The 19,648-nt window shown below is 36.5% G+C and overlaps 1 protein-coding gene across 2 annotated transcripts in view; it reads left to right on the forward strand.

The window, feature by feature from the left end:
* LOC145686130 (protein FAM151B) overlaps positions 1–19,648 on the forward strand; it is a 120,285-nt gene that overhangs the window by 88,219 nt on the left and 12,418 nt on the right. For both annotated transcript variants that reach the window (XM_081759109.1, XM_081759110.1), the window contains exon 3: positions 16,798–17,027. In XM_081759109.1, the coding sequence (XP_081615235.1) occupies positions 16,798–17,027 (230 nt within the window). The remainder of the gene's footprint in view (positions 1–16,797; positions 17,028–19,648) is intronic.

Genomic DNA, 19,648 nt, shown 5'->3' on the forward strand with positions numbered 1-19,648 from the left:
TGCGGATCTTTCAAAGAATCTTCACTTACCCACTTGTTCTGACCCAAGTTTTCTGTCCCCATTTATTCCTTTTCTGACCCGCCGGAAAGACCCGAGGTGCTCCGAAACTGGTAAAAATCATATAGGTGAATGGTAAATTTGATTTTTTTTTTCCTTACATTGTGAGCAGTTTTACGTTTAGCCTCTTCAATAAACGTGTATGAATTTCTTCTTTAGTTATTTTGTAGGATAATTCCGTTCGTCCTTGTTAATGTCTCAGCGAAAAACCAGAAACCAGATACCATCTACATGCAAAAATCGGAGCGGTAGGAGGAGGTACTATTACAGTTTATCCAATTGTTCTTCCTCCTGTGCGTTTCATCAAGATAGAATTACAGCTCTGCGGTAGACAATGAAATACCGTTGGAGTTACATACATGTTGTATAGAAAAAAATCAGGACATGCTACTTCGAATTCTTCGATATTGTGAAAACTAATTTCAAAATAAAAGTACGAGCTTGTGTATTAACCTGTTAGGCATATTTGTTAGGCTGGTCATAGGGTCCATTGAGCTCCATTAACTTGGAACGCCACCATCATAAAATTCATTGTTTTATATATCACCATTTTGCACCGTTTTGCACCTTGCTTTAAAAATTGTGTATCCTCACCATTAGTGAGAAATTCAAAATTCAAAATGGTGTTCCAAGTTAATGGTATTTCAGCACTAACTCATTTCCAAGATTAAACAATACCATCATCTAGTAGTTTCGCACCGTTTTGCACTCTTTCAAAAATTTTGTACCATCACCCTAACCGAGAAAATAACATTTCAAAATTCGAAATTTGCCACAAAAGCAAAATTGAAGTTTCAACCTGCCATAAGATAGTGCGTTTTGCACCTTCCGAAAATACCAATATTTCAATTTCTACTCCCACAGTTACCGAGAAATTTAAAATTCAAAATGCCGAATTGCCCTTAACTTCGAACGCCACTATTTTGTACTGAAGAACTACGAACACCAGCGTCTTCTACGAGTTTTGCACCCTCAGAAAATGTCGATATTTCCTTTTGTACCCTCACCATTAATGAGAAATTCCGAATTCAAAATGCCGAATTTCCATTAACTTGGAACGCCACTATCTTGTACTAAAGAATTAAGAACACCAGCGTCTTCTACGAGTTTTGCACCCTCAGAAAATGTCGATATTTTATTTTGTACCCTCACAGTTAATGAGACATTAACTTGGAACACCACCATTTTGTACTGAAGAATTAGGAACACCAGCCTCTTCTACGAGTTTTGCACCCTCAGAAAATGTCGATATTTTATTTTGTACACTCGCCGTTAGTGAGAAATTCCGAATTCAAAATGCCGATTTTCCATTAACTTAGAACACCATTATTTTGTAATGAACAATTAAGAACACCAGCGTCTTCTACGAGTTTTGCACCCTGAGAAAATATCAATATTTCATTTTGTACCCTCAAGGTTAATGAGGAATTCCGAATTCAAAATGCTGAATTACTATTAACTTGGAACGACACTATTTTGTACTGAGGGATTAAGAACAACACCGTCTTCTACCAGTTTTGTACTCTCAGAAAATATCGATATTTCATTATGTACCCTCACAGTTAATGACAAATTTAAAATTCAAAATGCCGAATTACTAATAACTTGGAACGCTACTATTTCGTACCGAAGAATTAAGAATATCAGCGTCTTCTATCACTTTTGCACCCTCAAAAAATACCGATATTTCATTTTGTACCCTCACAGTTAATGAGAAATTTGGAATTCAAAATGCCAAATTACTATTAACTTGGAACGACACTATTTTGCACTGAAGGATTAAGAACACCAGCGTCTTCTACGAGTTTTGCACCCTCAGAAAATGTCGATATTTCCTTTTGTACCCTCACCGTTATGAGGAATTTCGAATTCAAAATGCCGAATTACCATTAACTTGGAACGCCACTATTTTGTACTGAAAAATTAAGAACACCAGAGTCTTCTACGAGTTTTGCACCTTCAGAAAATGTCGATATTTTATTTTGTAGTCTCGCCGTTAATGAGAAATTCCGAATTCAAAGTGCCGAATTACCATTAACTTGGAACGCCACTATTTTGTACTGAAAAATTAAGAACACCAGCGTCTTCTACGAGTTTTGCGCCTTTAGTAAATATCGATATTTCATTTTGTACCCTCACAGTTAATGAGAATTTTGGAATTCAAGATGCCGAATTACTATTAACTTGGAACACCACCAATTCGTATTAAAGAATTAACAATATAGGCGTCTTCTACGAGTTTTGCACCCTCTGAAAATATCAATATTTCATTATGTATCCTCATAGTTAATGAGAAACTCCGAATTCAAAATGCCAAATTACTATTACCTTGGAACGCCACTATTTTGTACTGAAGAATTAAGAACACCAGTCAATGTTTCATTTTGTACCTTGACAGTTTATGAGAAATTCCGAATTGAAAATGCCGAATTAACATTAACTTGGAACGCTACCAATTCGAATTAAAGAATTAACAACACCAGCGTCTTCTATGAGTTTTGTACCCTCAGAAAATATCGATATTTCATTTTGTACCCTCACATTTAATGAAAAATTCCAAATTCCGAATTACCATTAACTTGGAACACCATCAACTCATATTAAAGAACTAAGAACACCAACGGCTTCTACGAGTTTTGCACCCTCAGAAAACTCCGATATTTCATGTTGTGCTATCATAGTTAACGATAAATTCTGGATGAGGATAGCTTGTTAACTTCGGGCGCTAGATTTTATAGAATTAACAACAATCCCCGAAAATGTTTTCATCTAACAAGATTGATATGTTTCAAGCTTTGAAGATTTCTCAGTTTGGCGGTGTAAATTTTTCACACTTTAATATTGTTGGAACTTACGTTCTTTTGAACCAAGGAATATCAAGTCTTTAGAAGTAGCTTCAATCTGAACACTACTTCTTTAAAAGGGCATAGGTCTCACAAAATTAGCTGTTTGTAAAAGAAATACACAGTCGTACTTACAAGAGCTCATGTTTTCCACAAATGTCCATCTGATGTGGATATAAATTTTTCGAAGGGCCTGTTCATACCTCAGAACCTAGTTATACTCAGACATTAAGAAAATTTGTCACCCAAAAGGATTGCTATGTTTGGAAACTTTAAAACCTCCAGAGTTGGCTCATGAAATATTTTTACAATATCATATGTGTGACACTTACGGCTTCTTAAAACAAAGATTGGCGAACCTTGTAAGGTAGCCTAAACCTATACTACCTGTTCTTTAAAAGGTCATACATCCCTTAAAAATGTCTTATTTGTATAGAAATCACGTGAGCGTACTCACTAGAGTTCATGCTTTCCATAGATGTTTATATTGTGAAGATAAAGTTTCTTCGAATGTCTTGAACATACTTCAGAGTTTGGGTGTGCTCACAAGATTTATATTATTGGAATCCTCGAAGTCCTTTGAGTTTGTCTATGTAGTGTTTTTTCACGATATAATCATATTTGTGGAACCTATGGGCTTTTAGGCAAAGGGTTGTCCAGCCCTCAGAGGTAGCATAAATCTGTAAATTACTCCTTCTTTAAAGGATCGTTGCTTTCACAAAATATTTTTTGTAGAAAATCACTCACAAGAGTTCAAGATTTCTAGAGATGTCCATATTGTGGGGATAAACATTTTTAGGTGACTGTCCATACCTCCATAATCTAGGTATTCACAGACCCTTTGAAAATTTTTCACCCAAATGATTACACCCCGATTTTTTTGATCCAATAAGATAGGTGTCATTGGACACATTGAGATATCCTGAGTTTTCCTTTTTTTTTTTTTTTTTTTTAACAATTTTGTTCATTTGTGGGACTTATCTTGTGGGACCTAACCTCTACGCTAATCCTTCTTTTTTTAAAAAAGGCCATAGATTCCAACATTATTTTCTCTTTAAAAGTGTTACATGGGCGTACTGACAAAAAATCGACTCTTTCATGGAAACGAGGACATGCTTACATCTCCGAAAATTACATGACCCAACAAGATTCATATAGTTCGATACCCTGAACTTCAATGAGTTCGCCTATGTGTTTTTTTTTTTTTTTTTTACAACAGTAATATTTGTGATACTTCTTTGGTCTTGGTGACGAGGAATGCTTCCACTGTGACGACTGGGATTTGGTTTCCGGGTCCTACTCGTACACCCAGGACTCGTCACCAGTGATGATGGTATTCATGAAGTCAGGGTCAGACGTGCCTGAAGTTGGCCCCCCCACCTCTCCCAAATTACACTAAACATTGCACATCGTTAGTGCATCGTTAGTGTACGTTAGTGCACTTAGAACTAACGTTAGTGCTATCAGCGTTTACGAGATATTGAAGATTTTCGGTGAAGGGCCAACTTCATGTGAAGTTTGCTCCCCACCCATCTTTGTGCAGACAGATTTTCACAAAACTTAGCGCATCGTTAGTGCACTTAAACACACTAAGCAATACCGTTAGTGCTATCATATTTTGGAATTTAATCAAGATTTTCGGTTGGGGGCCAACTTCAGAAATATTAAATTCTATACAAATAGAAGTAGAAACATGGAGTTAACGGCAGTCGTTAGTGCACTTAAAAGCACTAAGCACTAACGTTAGTGCTACCATATTTTGGGATTTATTCAAAATTTTTGGTGGGGGCAACTTCAGAAATATCAAATTCCATACAAAGTGTCAGTATTTTCAGGAAGCACTAACGAATGCATTAATTACTTTGTTAGTGCTTGAAGTGGGCGCAAATTCACGCTGACCACCAAAGATATTTTACTTGTAGCACCTACACTAATTAAGCACTAACGTTAGGGGTTGGTGCACGAAGAAGCACTAACGAGACACTAAGGATTGTACTAGAAGTAATCATTAGTGCTTTTTAATTTGGCAGAAATTTGACACAGTGAAAAACTCCCCTTAAATTTCTTATTCGAGTTTCCTGTGATGTAACTGGCCATAACTACATTAATAGTGAAGCACTAACAAAACTGAAAGTATTTTCTAGAAGCACGAACGATGCACTAACGAACGGCTCTAATTTTTTCGTTATTGGTTGAAGTGGGGGCGCCAAATTCATGAAGGCTTCCAAAGGTTTTTTTTACTTGTAGAACCTACATTAATGAAGAACTAACGTTAGGTTTTAGTGCGCTATGAAGCACTAACGATTTCAGTAGAAGAGGTCATTAGTGCTTTTTATTTTGGCAGAAATTTGACGCAATGAAAAATTGCCCATGAATTTCTTATGGGACTTTGTGGCATATAATTAACCATATCTACATCAATAGTTAAGCATTAACGGAACTATGGGTGTTTTGCAGAAGCGCTAACGATGCATTAACGAATGGGCTTATTTTTCGTTAGTGCTTGAAGTGGGAACCAAATTCACGCTGGCCCGTAAAGGTTTTTTACTTGTAGCACCTACACTAAAGAAGCACTAAACTTAGGTGTAGGTGCACTAGGAAGCACTAATGTTACAAGTAAAGAAAACTTTCGAAATTAGCGTGAACTTAGCCCCCACTACAAGCGCTAACGAAAAAATTAGTTTTATTCGTTAGTACATTGTTAGTACCTCTAGAAGATACAAGTAGTTTCGTTAGTGTTTCACCATTAGTGTGGATATGGCCAATTATAAGTCAAAAAACTCCCATAAGAAACACATGAGGAATTATTCATTGTATCAAATTCCCATCGCATTCAAAAGCACTAATTACCTCTGTTAGTGCAATTGTTAGTGCATCTTAAGTGCTTCTTAGAGCACAAACACCTAACGTTAGTGCTTCATTAGTGTAGGCGTTACAAGTAAAAAGACCTTTGGGGAAGTCAGCGTGAATTTCGCACCCATACTTTAAGCACTAACGGAAAAAATAGTACCATTCGTTAGTGCTTCTATAAAACACTAACAATTTCGTTAGTGCCTCACTATTAGTGTAGCTATGGCCAATTACATATCACGAGACTCACAAAAAATTTGTGGCAATTTTTTTTATTGAATCTAATTTCCGCCAAATTTAAAATCACTAATGATCTCTTCTAGACCAATCGTTAGTGCATTGTTAGTGCTTCTTAGTGCATCTAAACCTAAGGTTAGCGCTTCATTAGTATAGGTGCTACATTTAAAATACCTTTTGAGGCCAGAGTGAACTTAGCGCCCCCACTTCAAGCACTAACAAAAAACTGAGTGCCATTCGTTAGTGCATTGCTAGTGCTTCTAGAAAACACTAACAGTTTAGCCAGTACTTCACTATTAGTTTAGTTATGGCCAATCACATGTCACGAAACTCACATAATAAATTTATGGGAAATTTTACATTGCATCAAACTTCCGTCAAATTCAAGAGCACTAATGATCTATTCTAGTGCAATCCTTAGTGCAGTTATGGACAATTACATGTCACGAAACTCCCATAAGAAATTTATTGGGAATTTTTAATTGCATCAAATTTCCGCCAAATTCAAAAGCTCTAATGATATATTCTAGTGCAATTGTTAGTGGTTCATAGTGCACCAACCCCTAACGTTAGTACTTCATTAGTGTAGGTGCTAGAAGTACAATATCTTTGGAGGGCACGATGAACTTACCCCAACTTCAAGCAGTAACAAAAAAATTAATGCCATACGTTAGTGGATTGTTAGTGCTTCTAGAAAGCACTAAAGGTTTGTATGGACTTTGATATTTCTGAAGTTGGCCCCCCACCAAAAATCTTGAATAAATCCCAAAATATGGTAGCACTAACGTTAGTGCTTTTAAGTGCACTAACGATGCACTAATGATTGCCGTTAACTCCATGTTTCTACCTCTATTTGTATAGAATTTGATATTTCTGAAGTTGCCCCCCCACCAAAAATCTTGAATAAATCCCAAAATATGGTAGCACTAACAGTAGTGCTTAGTGTGTTTAAGTGCACAGCAATGCACTAACGATGCGCTAAGTTTTGTGAAAATCTGTTTGCATAAAGATGGGTGGGGAGCTAACTTCATATGAAGTTGCCCCCCCCCCCCCACCGAAAATTTTCAATATCTCTTAAACGCTGATAGCACTAACGTTAGTTCTGAGTGCACTAACGTGCACTAACGATGCACTAATGTTGTGCAATGTTTGGTGTAATTTGGAAGAGGTGGGGGGTGGCAACTTCAGGCACGTCAGAGTCAGTGTTTGCGGAATCCAGCATGTCCTGTGCGACTTTAACACCAAGTTGCTTTTGCTAGGCCGTTAGCAGCTTCAGCACGAATTTTGCCGCCACTCTCTTCATGGCCAAATCTTGGGTCAAAATGGAATGTACAGAAAAAGTGCTTATGCCCACCTCTCCCACTATCTCTCGGATAGTCACACGGCAGTCCCGCATCACCACAGCGTTCACGTTGGAAATGACCTGGTTATTTCGGCAAGTTGTTGGGTGACCTGAGCGTGGCTCGCTCTCCACCGATGTTCGGCCGTCTTTAAACCGGTTGTACCACTCCTTAATCTGTGTGACGCCCATAGTATCGTTCGCGAAAGTCGTCTGAATCTTCCAAATGGTTTCCACCTGGCTGTCGCCCAGTTTTCGGCAAACTTTGATGCAAGTAGTGCTGCTCCAGTCGTTCCGTCATTTCACTTACATGCAGCAGCACTACACATTACCTCACTGAGATGATGCTTGCCAACAACTTACGCTTTCGACAGGCGGGAAAAAATTCACGCATGCGCACGAAGGTTCAAGATCGGCTTACGCAAGCGTGCCTGCTCCAACTCCATCAGATTTTCGAAAAAAAAAAAATAAGATCGGATACTTTTCTAGTAATCCACGTATGTTGTTCTGTCGTTCACGTGCGAATGAGTATTCTACCTACGAGTGTTCGCTTGACGCGTACCGTACAAGTGTTTCCATTTCTCGGTGTTAGTATGAACTTTCAATTGAAGCGCAACACAGGAGCTAACCATGGAAATGTGTATAAAATTCTGTTCCCGAAATACTATCTGCTACACAGTATGCTCAATAATATTGCAATTACAGTATTTTTTTTTCCATTGTAGAGGTTCATAGTAATGTAAAATACAAATATATTTTTTTTCCTATGTCTTGCAATTTACTTGCTATAGAATTATTAATTTTGTTTCAGTTTCCTCGCGGCACACCGGTTGGGAAACGCTGGGCTATGGTTTCCGTACACCCATGCAATAAACACAAAATAATTAGTAATTTTAAGATGCAACACCTTTCCAAATGGGTATACGTAGTATTTCCATAGCAACAGTTCAAGATATGCATTTTGTGTCAGAAAGTGAAGGAAAATGAACACAGTGTTGCACTTCTGCAGGTTTTTTGTACCATACGGGTGTTTCATGGTACATTGCGTTATAACTCTCCTATTCGAGCATTTTCGTCCGGTCCAGAGGCATTGTAGAAGACCTTACGTATGGTTTCACTCCTTCCTGCGTCGAGACAATAGGAGGTGATGACGTCATAATTTTAAAAAATATATTTTCTTGTATTAAACCTATGTTCATTATTTTTTGGTGGGCTTATTTTTCACGTAGAAGATTGAAATTTTGCACAAACATTCAGCCCACCTAGTAGTATTTATCAATTTTTTTCAGATCTCTGCGTTAAAACAGGGGGTCCAGAGGGGCTAAAAGTTGAAAAAAGAGATATTTAGAACGGAAAATCCCTTTCTTCGGGATTTTCCCGCCTTAGATACATGATGGAGACATGTGAATGGTACCTCCGAAAAGGCAGTTCTATTATGAAGAGTGATGTGCGAAACATGACCCTACGGTAATTAGGGATGTCTCAGGGAATTTTTATCAAAATATACCTGTATAGTATAATATTGGACATTTTTTGGGCTTATTTTTGCACCTAGAAGATTGAAATTGAGCATAAACATTCAGCCCGCCGAGTAATATTTAACAGATTTTTCAGATTTCTGCGTTAAAACAGGGGGTCCAGAGGGACAAAAAGTTAAAAAAAGGATATTTAGACCAAAAAATCCTTTTTTTCGGGATTTTCCCGCCTTAGATACATTATCGAGACATGTGAAAGGTACCGCCTGAAAGGCAGTTCTATTCTGAAGAAAATGATTGGCGGATTATAGGGTAAATAGAGATGTCTCAGGAAAATTTTTACCTGAGATCATGGTCTTTTGCGGTAATTTGGGGCATTGTGGGAATTCTTGATAAAATTTCTCCCGTCCTTAGTATTCAAAATAGAAACTTGAAATTTGGCACACACATTCAGTCTTACAAGTACTATTTATCAGATTTTTCTGAGATCTCTACGTTCACACAGGGCCGTTCCAGAGGGGCCCAAATTGTGAAAAAAAATCCCACGAAAATTTCCCTTTGACATCACTTTTCCCTCTTCTGGTATATGGTTTGGGCATGAAAGTGATACCATTTGAAAGCCAGATCCATTCTGAAGAGAATGAGGTATGAACCATGATCCTAGGATAAATAGTGACGATGCAGTAGCTGTTTGACTGAAATTCGAAAAAATACCCCAAAAACCCCGGTTCCTGTAAGGGTTAAATGTTGTTCGCAGTTTGTTCAAATGCTACGCAAAGTTTGGTTGGTTGTTATTTTATTTACTACTGTTGAATATAGATGTTAATGTAATATATTTACACACAAATAATAATATTTTATCAGCAGTTCCCATATCTTTTCTTACATCTTTTCATTACTTTACATCCCCACAATGCCCACAATTTCCACGTTAATGTCTGCTATTTATCACTAATAATCAGGGGGTAAAAGTGAGGGGAACGTAGATGGACAACGTTACCCAGCTTCCAAAACTATCTATGCCGTTAAAAACTAATGATAATATCTATGGCGTTCCCCACTTCCTAAGAAAATTACAATGGGCAAAGATAGGCACAGAGGACAAGGAAACCTCATGCGGCCCTTACTTTTCAGATCCACTTTTACCCATGCAAATAATAAAATAATGTACGTTATCAGTATACTTATTCATATTTAAACATAATTAATTGAACAACCTTATAACAAAAATATCTCCATAAGAGTATTCGGCAGGGTTTGCCCAAGTGGGCCCAGCCCGAAAAAACCCACCGGGTTTTTTCGGGTTGGACCCACCTGAAAAAACCCACCTTAAAACCCACCTGGGTTTTTGAGCTTTTTGTTAATATATTATTGATACAACTAAGGTGATCATATTGAAAGTGATTTTTATCAGATTTTGGACTTTCCTTGGGAGAATTTAATGCTTTCACGTTAAAGTATGCAACAACATTCAACAAAAGACCTTTATAAAGTTCTGAATGCACTGAATGAATTAAAAAAAAAAAAAGCTTGAGATAATTAAGTAACAAATTAATGTATGGAGTATGGTTATAGCCTATTTGAAGAGAAAAAAATGCAATTTTATACTTTAGAAAATACTTTCCGTGAATAGTGTGCTCGCCAACTCGGCGACACCGAGGGACGCTGTCCCTCATACGTTTAACGCGTTTAAAGCCATAGACGCCAGTATTACCAGTAAACATGTAGTGCATTAGTAAAACTATTAGTATTATTTCTTACCTTTGATGGTAACGCAAGTATTCTTCAGTAAAATTTAGTTTTCCAACAACAGTTTAGTGCAGTTATTTGTAGGTACGCTTCAAATAAGCATTCTGTAGAATCAGCACCAACAAAAGCGTAAAAATTCGTCAAATTTAAAAAAAACTCGATGCTCAGAGTTCCGAACTACGTACAGCTTACTATTTCAAGTACTGAATTCGAACTTTCGTACTAGTGGAAGTTTCGATGTACAGTAAAGGGAGCTGTATTTTCGAGGGAGGAGGGAAAGAAAACACGTCCCGAAAGAAGTTCTCGGGAAATTCCCCCAATTGAACGCACAAAAGCATAGGAACTGAATACTTCAACAATAAAACTATTTATTTTATGCTGGAAAATATTTAATTTCATTTAAGATTCTGAAACATCCTAACTATATATAAAACTACATGAGCTGACAAATTATTGAGCACTTCCTGTAGGGCTACAATGATTAAATTTGGCATGATGGTAGCTTTCCGGTACTAACCGACAGAAAAATTGCCAAAAGTGAATATTCTTAATTTTTAGGGGGTCTAAAGAGGGGATGAAAAATTTCCCCATGTTATTTAAATGGACCTTTTTTGGACCTATAATCTCATGTTTTAGGTACGTAGAATTGGAATAAAAACTTGACATTCGGTATGCTTGTACGTTTTCTTAGCAGTACCTAAGTAAATCAGTAAAAATTTAAAAATCCAACTTTAGATTGGTTTTATAGGGAACTGAAAAATTTTTCCCATGTTATTTATGTGGAACACCTTTTACACCCCCAAATTATTGAGCACTTCCTGCAGGGCTACAATGGTTAAATTTGACATCATTGTAACTTTTCGGGACAAACCCACAGGAAAATAGCCAAAAGTGAATATTTTAAATATTTTTAGGGGTTTCAAGGGTGATGAAGAAATTCCCTTGTTGTTTAAATGGGCGTTTTCTTGGGACTCAAAAACTTATCTTTTAAATAGTTGAAATAGGAAAAGAAATGATAGAATTGTGGGTTCAAGAGATGCAAGGCCGTAGGCCAACTGAAGACATTGTATGGGGGGCGATGCCCTTGGGTGGGCAGATTCAGGAAATATGAAGAGCAAGTTCATGAAATTCACTGTTGATGCAAAGGGCAATAGATAAGAAATGTGAGGCCGTAGGCCAAGTAAACTCGGGGACCTGGGGGCAGAGCCCCCAGCTAGCCAAAAGCTAGTTTATTTTATAAAATATGAATTATATCTTTCTTAGTGGTCTTAAATTAATTTTCTGGAAAGATCCCTCTTGCAACAAGTGCTCGGGAAATTCCCGAAATGAACGCACAAGGTATCGAAAGTGAACTTCAACAATAAAAACCATTTATTTTACGCTGTTAAATTAATATATTTGGTGTTCATATTTGGCAAACGTCACTGAGGCTTCTGGGACGATTCAATCTGCATTTGTTCGTTCGTCTGCTTGTACCACACATACTACAGGGAATCACTTCCGGTCTTTTAAGTGTAAAGTTTCAGAGTACAAGCACGAGACATACTAAATTTCCTGTATAGATTTTGGCGGCATACCAACGTAAAATTTCAAAATGGTGACAATTTATTTTTTTCAAAATAGCGGGTATGCACGCTACAAAGCACAATTTTCGGTCTTTTAAGTCGAAATTTTTAGAGTAGAAGCACGAGATACTCTAAATTAGCTGTATATATTTTGGCGAATATCCAACGTAAAATTTCAAAATGGCGGCAATTTTTTCAAAACAGCAGTGATTAGAAAATTCTTGCAAGTTGTGACAATGATAATCTTGAAATATAAATCACATTTTAACACTTTTACCCCAAAGACATTGAAATATTTTGATAAAATCCAATTAAACCCGAAAAATACCAATAAAACCCGAAAATACCCGAAAAAACCCATATGGGCCCAGGTGGGTTGGGCTTTTTCAGAAAAACCCGGGTTTTTTCAAACCCTGGTATCCGGTTTCCTATTAGTACAGTTTTAATTATTTATTCATTACTATACAATCCTATTGCCGAAATATATTGTTTTACTGTAGACAAACTATAATTTGTGGCATGTTGAATTTGATTCCTCGTCAATTGTGGGGACACAAAACTAACTATCGGCATTTACTGACTGAGAAGAATTCACAGGAAACGCTGATGTTATTTCTTCAAAATAAGTTCGTGGCGTACGAAGTTAATGATAATTCGACACTTTGAATTTTTATCTTCCGTGAGGGAACAACATGAAATACTGACATCTTCTGACTGTGCAAAACTCGTAGAAAACGCTGGTGTTCTTAGTTCTTCAATACGAATTGGTGGCGTTCCAAGTTAATAGTAATTCGGCATTTTGAATTCGGAATTTCTCATTAACGGCGAGGGTACAAAATAAAATATGAACATTTTCTGAGGGCGCAAAACTTGTAGAAGACGCTGGTGTTCTTAATTCTTCAGTACAAAATAGTGGCGTTCCAAGTTAATGGTAATTCGACACTTTGAATTCGGAATTTCTCATTAACGGCGAGAGTACAAAATAAAATATCAACATTTTCTGAGGGTGCAAAACTCGTAGAAGACGCTGGTGTTCGTAATTCTTCAGTACAAAATAGTGGCGTTCCAAGTTAATGGTAATTCGGCATTTTGAATTTTAAATTTCTCGGTAACTGTGGGAGTACAAATTGAAATATTGGTATTTTCGGAAGGTGCAAAACGCACTCTATCTTATGGCAGGTTGAAACTTAAATTTTGCTTTTGTGGCAAATTTCGAATTTTGAATTTTGAAATGTTATTTTCTCGGTTAGGGTGATGGTACAAAATTTTTGAAAGAGGGTGCAAAACGGTGCAAAACTACTAGATGATGATGGTATTGTTTAATCTTGGAAATGAGTTAGTGGCTGAAATACCATTAACTTGGATCACCATTTTGAATTTTGAATTTCTCACTAATGGTGAGGATACAAAATTTTTAAAGCAAGGTGCAAAACGGTGCAAAATGGGTGCAAAACGATGAGATATAAAACAATGAATTTTAGGATGGTGGCGTTCCAAGTTAATGCAGCTGGTCCATTGTCTTCATGTGGGATAAGTGACACAAAGGAAAAGAACGGGATTTCAAATCTGTTGTAGTAGCTAATGTAAGAAACTTTTAGAAAAGTCTAGTATAAACTCAATCTCTAATTTCTCGGTTACATCAATTCTCTGTTCATGAAGTTCAGTTGATTGCTGTAAAACTCCAAGGTGAATGACTCATATTAGTTTAGAATATCAAACCAGACTTGGATGCATCAAATTGCATAAAACTGTCATAGTTCCTTCCTGTGCACTTTAGATCAAGATTTCTGCTCACATTGAATAGAGAGTAATCCTGCTTTAGTGCTAGTAATATTTTGGTATTATATGGAAAGTACGTATTTTTATCACTAATAGACATAATTGACCCGAAGTAGCCGTATGATTGACATACGTAGTATTTTGTGTGTGGTTTAGAATTTGTCCAGGCTGTTAGGACACCAAATCCTACGTTCTTTTTACATAGCCTTGGTGCTGAAAGATCAAGGCTTCAAAATAAAATACCAACATTGTCTTTACCACTTTTACAGAAAAGTGATAGGCTGTGCTTCTTTGTAGTGTGTTCTATTCTATTTACAATAAATATATAATTTTATCTATATATATAAAAGAGAACGTACAATTCTTTGTCCGCTCATCACGCTAATACGGCTGAACCAATTTCTTTCATTTTTGGGGGGTTATTAGGATTTGGACCCTAGATGGTTTTTATCATATCACTTTAATTTTTAATTACCAGTGTCTTGAGATAATTGACCATTCAAGTGTCCATAACGTACAAATCCTTTGTTATTAGTTCATCATAGGTAAAAATAAAAGTATTTATATGCAACCCGCATGACCGTGTCACTCGGCGGGTTAACATAAATGACAGGCGATATACAGCGGAAAATAGCTTGAATCTTCTGTTTAAAATTTTTTAATTGATTTGCTTATTTTTACAGACACTTTTACAATATGCCAGCACCGGGATGACCGCAGCGAAGCGGGGCGGGTTAACATAAATGACAGGCGATATAATGTTAAGATTTACTGCAATCTTCTATGGTTTTTATCATATCACTTGAAAGCGAAAAAGTAAAAATTATCTAAGTAACAAAGTTTATTACGTTCCGGGGTGACCGCAGCGAAGCGGGGTGAACGCTGCTAGTTATCTGATATTTTATGTTCCGTATCTTGATTACCACTATAACTTTTAAAGTAACTTTTCTCTCTTTTTAACTCAACTTTTTGAGCTTAGTACCGTATTAACTTGAACATACTAAACCTCGAATTTAATACGACGCAAAGTTTTGAGATGATCTTAATGGAAAAATAAAAATTAAAAAAATTAAAATATTACACACACTTTGAAGCTTGCTAATTTAAAGGCTAATCTAATTTTAAGATACAAATCCAGGGTGGTGACAAACGTGGAAAAATCAGAATTTAAGAAGGTTGGGAAGTCAGGGAATTCAAAGAATGAGATTCTATAAGCATTTGAAATTAAAATGCTAAGATGATTTCAGATGTGTTTGTGTGTCCTTGTTTATTTAATTGCCAAGTTCAAACTTAGAAACTTAACCTGTGTTTTCCACTAATGGTGCATAACAAAGTTACGTTCTGTAGTTGTGCGTATTATGGTTTGCTTTTGCTTGTGCAATGGAATATATTGGTGAATCATCCACAAACTGTGGTTAGATCAACGATCCAATAGTAAATTCATTTCCGATGCATCTATAATTCCAATTTTCTTCCCCCTTTTTTTCACTAGTTTAGATTTTCAAATCTTTGTCTTACATTAAATGAATGTAACTAATCACGTAAATGAGTGTTTTGGACACGGTTGGCAAAAACCATGGTTTTTATTGAAAAAAGCAAAAAAAAAAAAAAGTTTTTGGTTTAAACTTTTTTTTTTTTTTTTTTGTTGTTGTTTGTTTGTTTGTTTAAATAATTTGCTCTATGTATTTATATGACATATGGACAGAAATAAGTTTGTTTCACCTTGGTGTTATTATGCAACAACCGGGCTATGCTGGAAGGGCTCACATAAGCTTAAAACGGAGTCCAAACCGTTTCTCAACTTAACATCCGAAACAAACTGTCCTCTATTTGAACTCGAAACCGGGACTAATTGGCCACAATGCGATACGTCTGCCGACTCACTCACGAAGAACTGATACGCTGTACTGATCTTTACATACTTTTAATATATTGTCTAATTGTCAAGAGTCATTTGAGAAGGATACAAAGATAAACAGTAGCACAAGTGAAACCATTATACAGAATTACATATGGACAATTTCAAAATACTGCAGAGTATAGAAGTACTAATTGAGTCCAAGTTGGTTCACTACGACTTTTATTAGTCCAAGTTAAAGAAATACGACTTAATGTGCATATCAGTAAGAAAAGTGAATAAGGATAAGAATTATTTGAGTCCACTTTGGCTCTGACCCATTTACATAGATACCAAAGATACTTCAGATTTCAATAAACGCCTCTCGTGGAGTTTGTATGATCCCCCCCCCCCCCCAAAAAAATGGTATTTCGATGTATTTTATCAATAGTAAACATTATTAAAACGAAACAATATTTAGAATTTTTCTTTGATTGTAATTGCATAACAATAATAATAAACTATAAAAAAAATCACAAAAAAAAAACATTCATAAACTTATAAAAAAAAAAAGTTGCTTTTGTAGTGTAATCTCTTTGAGTAATGAATGGGAAATTTAGGTCTGAATATAATACGAATAATATGCGGGAGTGACACGTGATAACCTACAAATGTGTGTTCATCAAGATTTTACGAACACTTAACACTTTTACGGACTTTTTTTTTGAAACCACCTTGATTTAAACCAGCCAACCCTAGTTTTGGAATACGGTTATTCGTGTTTGAGCGTTAGCTTCTATTTTCATTGTAGTGTGTTTTAATTCAAAAAGAGGTTCATAGGAAAAAAAAAATAAAAAGTCCTCTATTTCCAATCTTCGAAATATCTTGAAAGCATATAGCTTCATAAATTTAAGACACTTTAATTTGAGCAAAGTTCCTGTGTCGTGAAAAATTATTACATATATCTTCGTGATTATTCCTGATTCTGAAAAGTAACCTATTTATTGTTTATTTTGGAAACTGCAAAGTTTCTGGGTCTTAATTATAACATTTTCTTTTGCTCTAGGAAACATTATGATGCTCGAAGCAGATGTAGTTTACGGAACACTGGAAGGACAAGGCGGAGATAAAATTCCTATAATGGCACATCCACCAAATACTACTTCAGATCTTTCACTTGATGCATTTATCAGCAAAGTCATAAACACCAAAAAACGCAAAGGAATAAAGCTAGATTTCAAGTCAACTGATGTTTTGCCGGCATCACTAACAGTATTAAAGGGCTATATGAACCAGGTATTACTTTCATTTGATTCATAAAAATGTTCTACCAGGTAAAATAGAAGTTTGTAAAAGAGGTGTTTTTGTCTGTATTTCTTCCGAAAGTAAAATTTTCAGTAGAAATAAGTTCTACTTTCGCCTTCGAAAAAGGAGAAATCAATGTAGGAGACACTGTCTTCTTTAGTTCATTTGAATTGAAAATAGAGGGAATATGCATTTAAGAATACCTCGTATACTTCGTCCAATTCAAATTAAATGTGCTCCACGAAATATGTCCTTTGCGATAGTTTGAAGGTGGTGGGCAATGTAACGAATGATTTGTGTGGATTATAATATCACCATTGCCAGAGCGAATCCAGCGAACGCCTGGAGTTAAAGGGTTTCAAGTGTGTCCGTATAATAAGTCTGCAGAATTTTTGTCTTAAGTTATAATGTGTTAGTGGCCCATTGATGGTGTACGCATTGGGAAGCAGACACGTTCCCTTTGCCAGTGTTCGTGCGACATACTGGGATGCACCTGCACAACATGGTTGTTCGGATCATCCTCACTGACAAAGAAATCTTTGTGACTCGCATGTGAGTGTACGAACACTAACAATCGATTGTTCGAGACAGGTCTGCATTCCTCTCACACCATAACTGTACATGCTCATCGCCGAAAATGTTTTCGGTGGTACTGAGAAACTGCAGTGGCGACTCATTGTCTCAAACATAGACAGCCATGTGCACGTCCATAGTCCTGGAATTGAGGTGGAAATAATCGTAAGGGTATGACTAATTCGTCATACATTTATGACTACGTGAATCCTGCCCCCGACCTTTTCTTATCACATAGAGAAATTCATCTTCTAGCAGGAGAACGTGCGTTCCTATACCACTACGGCATCGCAGGGTAGTCTACTCAAAATAGAGCTTCTACCAGGCCTCCTAGGTCTCCGGACCCAAGCTTTATCTAGCTCTTTGTAGCATAATGGCCACTAACTTCCAACCAGGTTGTGCAACGGTCATCGCTCAGCTACTCCAAGGATCTACAAGGAGCGTGGGGCACCATACCCTATACACATTCAGCATCTGTACCACCAGCTACATGCCTAAATAACTGTATGATCACTTGGAGTGGCAACACGTGCTATTGAAATGAGTATTATATATTTTTGAACACCCTGTATAATATGTTGTTTGTTTCATGGGTACCATATTGAGTTCTCTTATCACTTACCATCACATGATCTTGTGGACCAATTTTAGGCCAGATCCGTGAATAGTCAATGAGCGTTCTTGAAATGCGTTTTCAATCATTCTGTAATAGCTCAATGCAAAAGTGGTGCTTTGTGTTTATTATTCATGCTTCGAAAATTCCATTTTTCAAATGAATTTTTATTTAAATTTATTATTTATTATTTTTGTAAAGTTAAATCATTCGTAATTGATTTTTCTCTAGTGAAATCACAGCATGAAAATTGTTATATATACATACGTATCTGATTTACTTACTTGACAAATAGTACATGCCCATACTCATTTTATGTATAAGATAAGTTTGATCATGTACTATCTGTCACATAAGTAAATGTACACTTGTTTGTGAGTCTGGTATTCGTATACCAACTGCAGTGAATATCATGAGAATTAAATTAGACAAAGCTATAGCTTTGTGGAGAGAGGCAATGGGTCCGAAATACAAGAGCAGAATTTGCACACTTACAAGTAATGCATAGTATAGATAAGGGCGAAAACATAAGATAAATATGCAAGAATCTATGGAACGAAGAAAAATATTATAGAAGATTCGAAATGAATACAAAGTTCAATTGATGTAAAGATATCTGTGAGAACGCATTTAGGACGAAGTGCTTCTGGTCTAATGATTAAGGCAGTTGACTACGAATTTGAATTACCATAGTTCGAAGTAGTATTCCTTTATATTTTTATTGATTTCGGCGATTTTTCATAGATCACTCTAATATTTTATTCTAAAGTGTGGTAGGAATATACGACGATATACATTTGACTATAAAAACTAAGTTTGTATAATCACGAAACAGTAATATTTAGTTAGGGGATAATAGTAAGAGGAGATTGCCGCGGTTACGCCACGGATGTTTAGAGTATATCACCCAAAATATTTATTCTGACTAGTACACTTCTCGTACTCAGGCTCGCGCTCACTAATCGCAATTGAGCTCACGTTCACTCCCATTCAGGCTCACTTCTTTCAATTGGCTACCAGTCCCTCCCGCTCACTCACTTTTCTCAGTTGGCTATCATTCACTCGGGCTCGCGCTCACTTGCGCTTACACACTTCTTTTAATTGGACTCGTGCTCACTAATCTCAATTTCGGGTTGCGCTCACTCGTGCTCAGTCTCACGTCAAAGGCAATTTTGCATTGAAATCTCTGATTTAATGGACACGGTGGCTCAGTGATAAATGCTCACCTCCGGTGTTTGGGGGTGTTTAGTTTGATCTCAACTCGCGCCGAGTGGGCTTTTTGCTAGTCAAACCTTGTCAATGGGTTTCCTCTTGCTTATCTCGTGTCCTCCCACTTCCTTTTCTGTATTCCACCATTTCATTCATTATAGTCAGTCTGTTATCTGTGCATAATCGTGGGACGTCAAACTTTTTAAGTTCACTTCTC

The sequence above is a fragment of the Thermobia domestica genome, chromosome 5, assembly GCF_964235325.1.
Source record: "Thermobia domestica chromosome 5, izTheDome1.hap1.1, whole genome shotgun sequence".
Lineage (NCBI taxonomy): Eukaryota > Metazoa > Arthropoda > Insecta > Zygentoma > Lepismatidae > Thermobia > Thermobia domestica.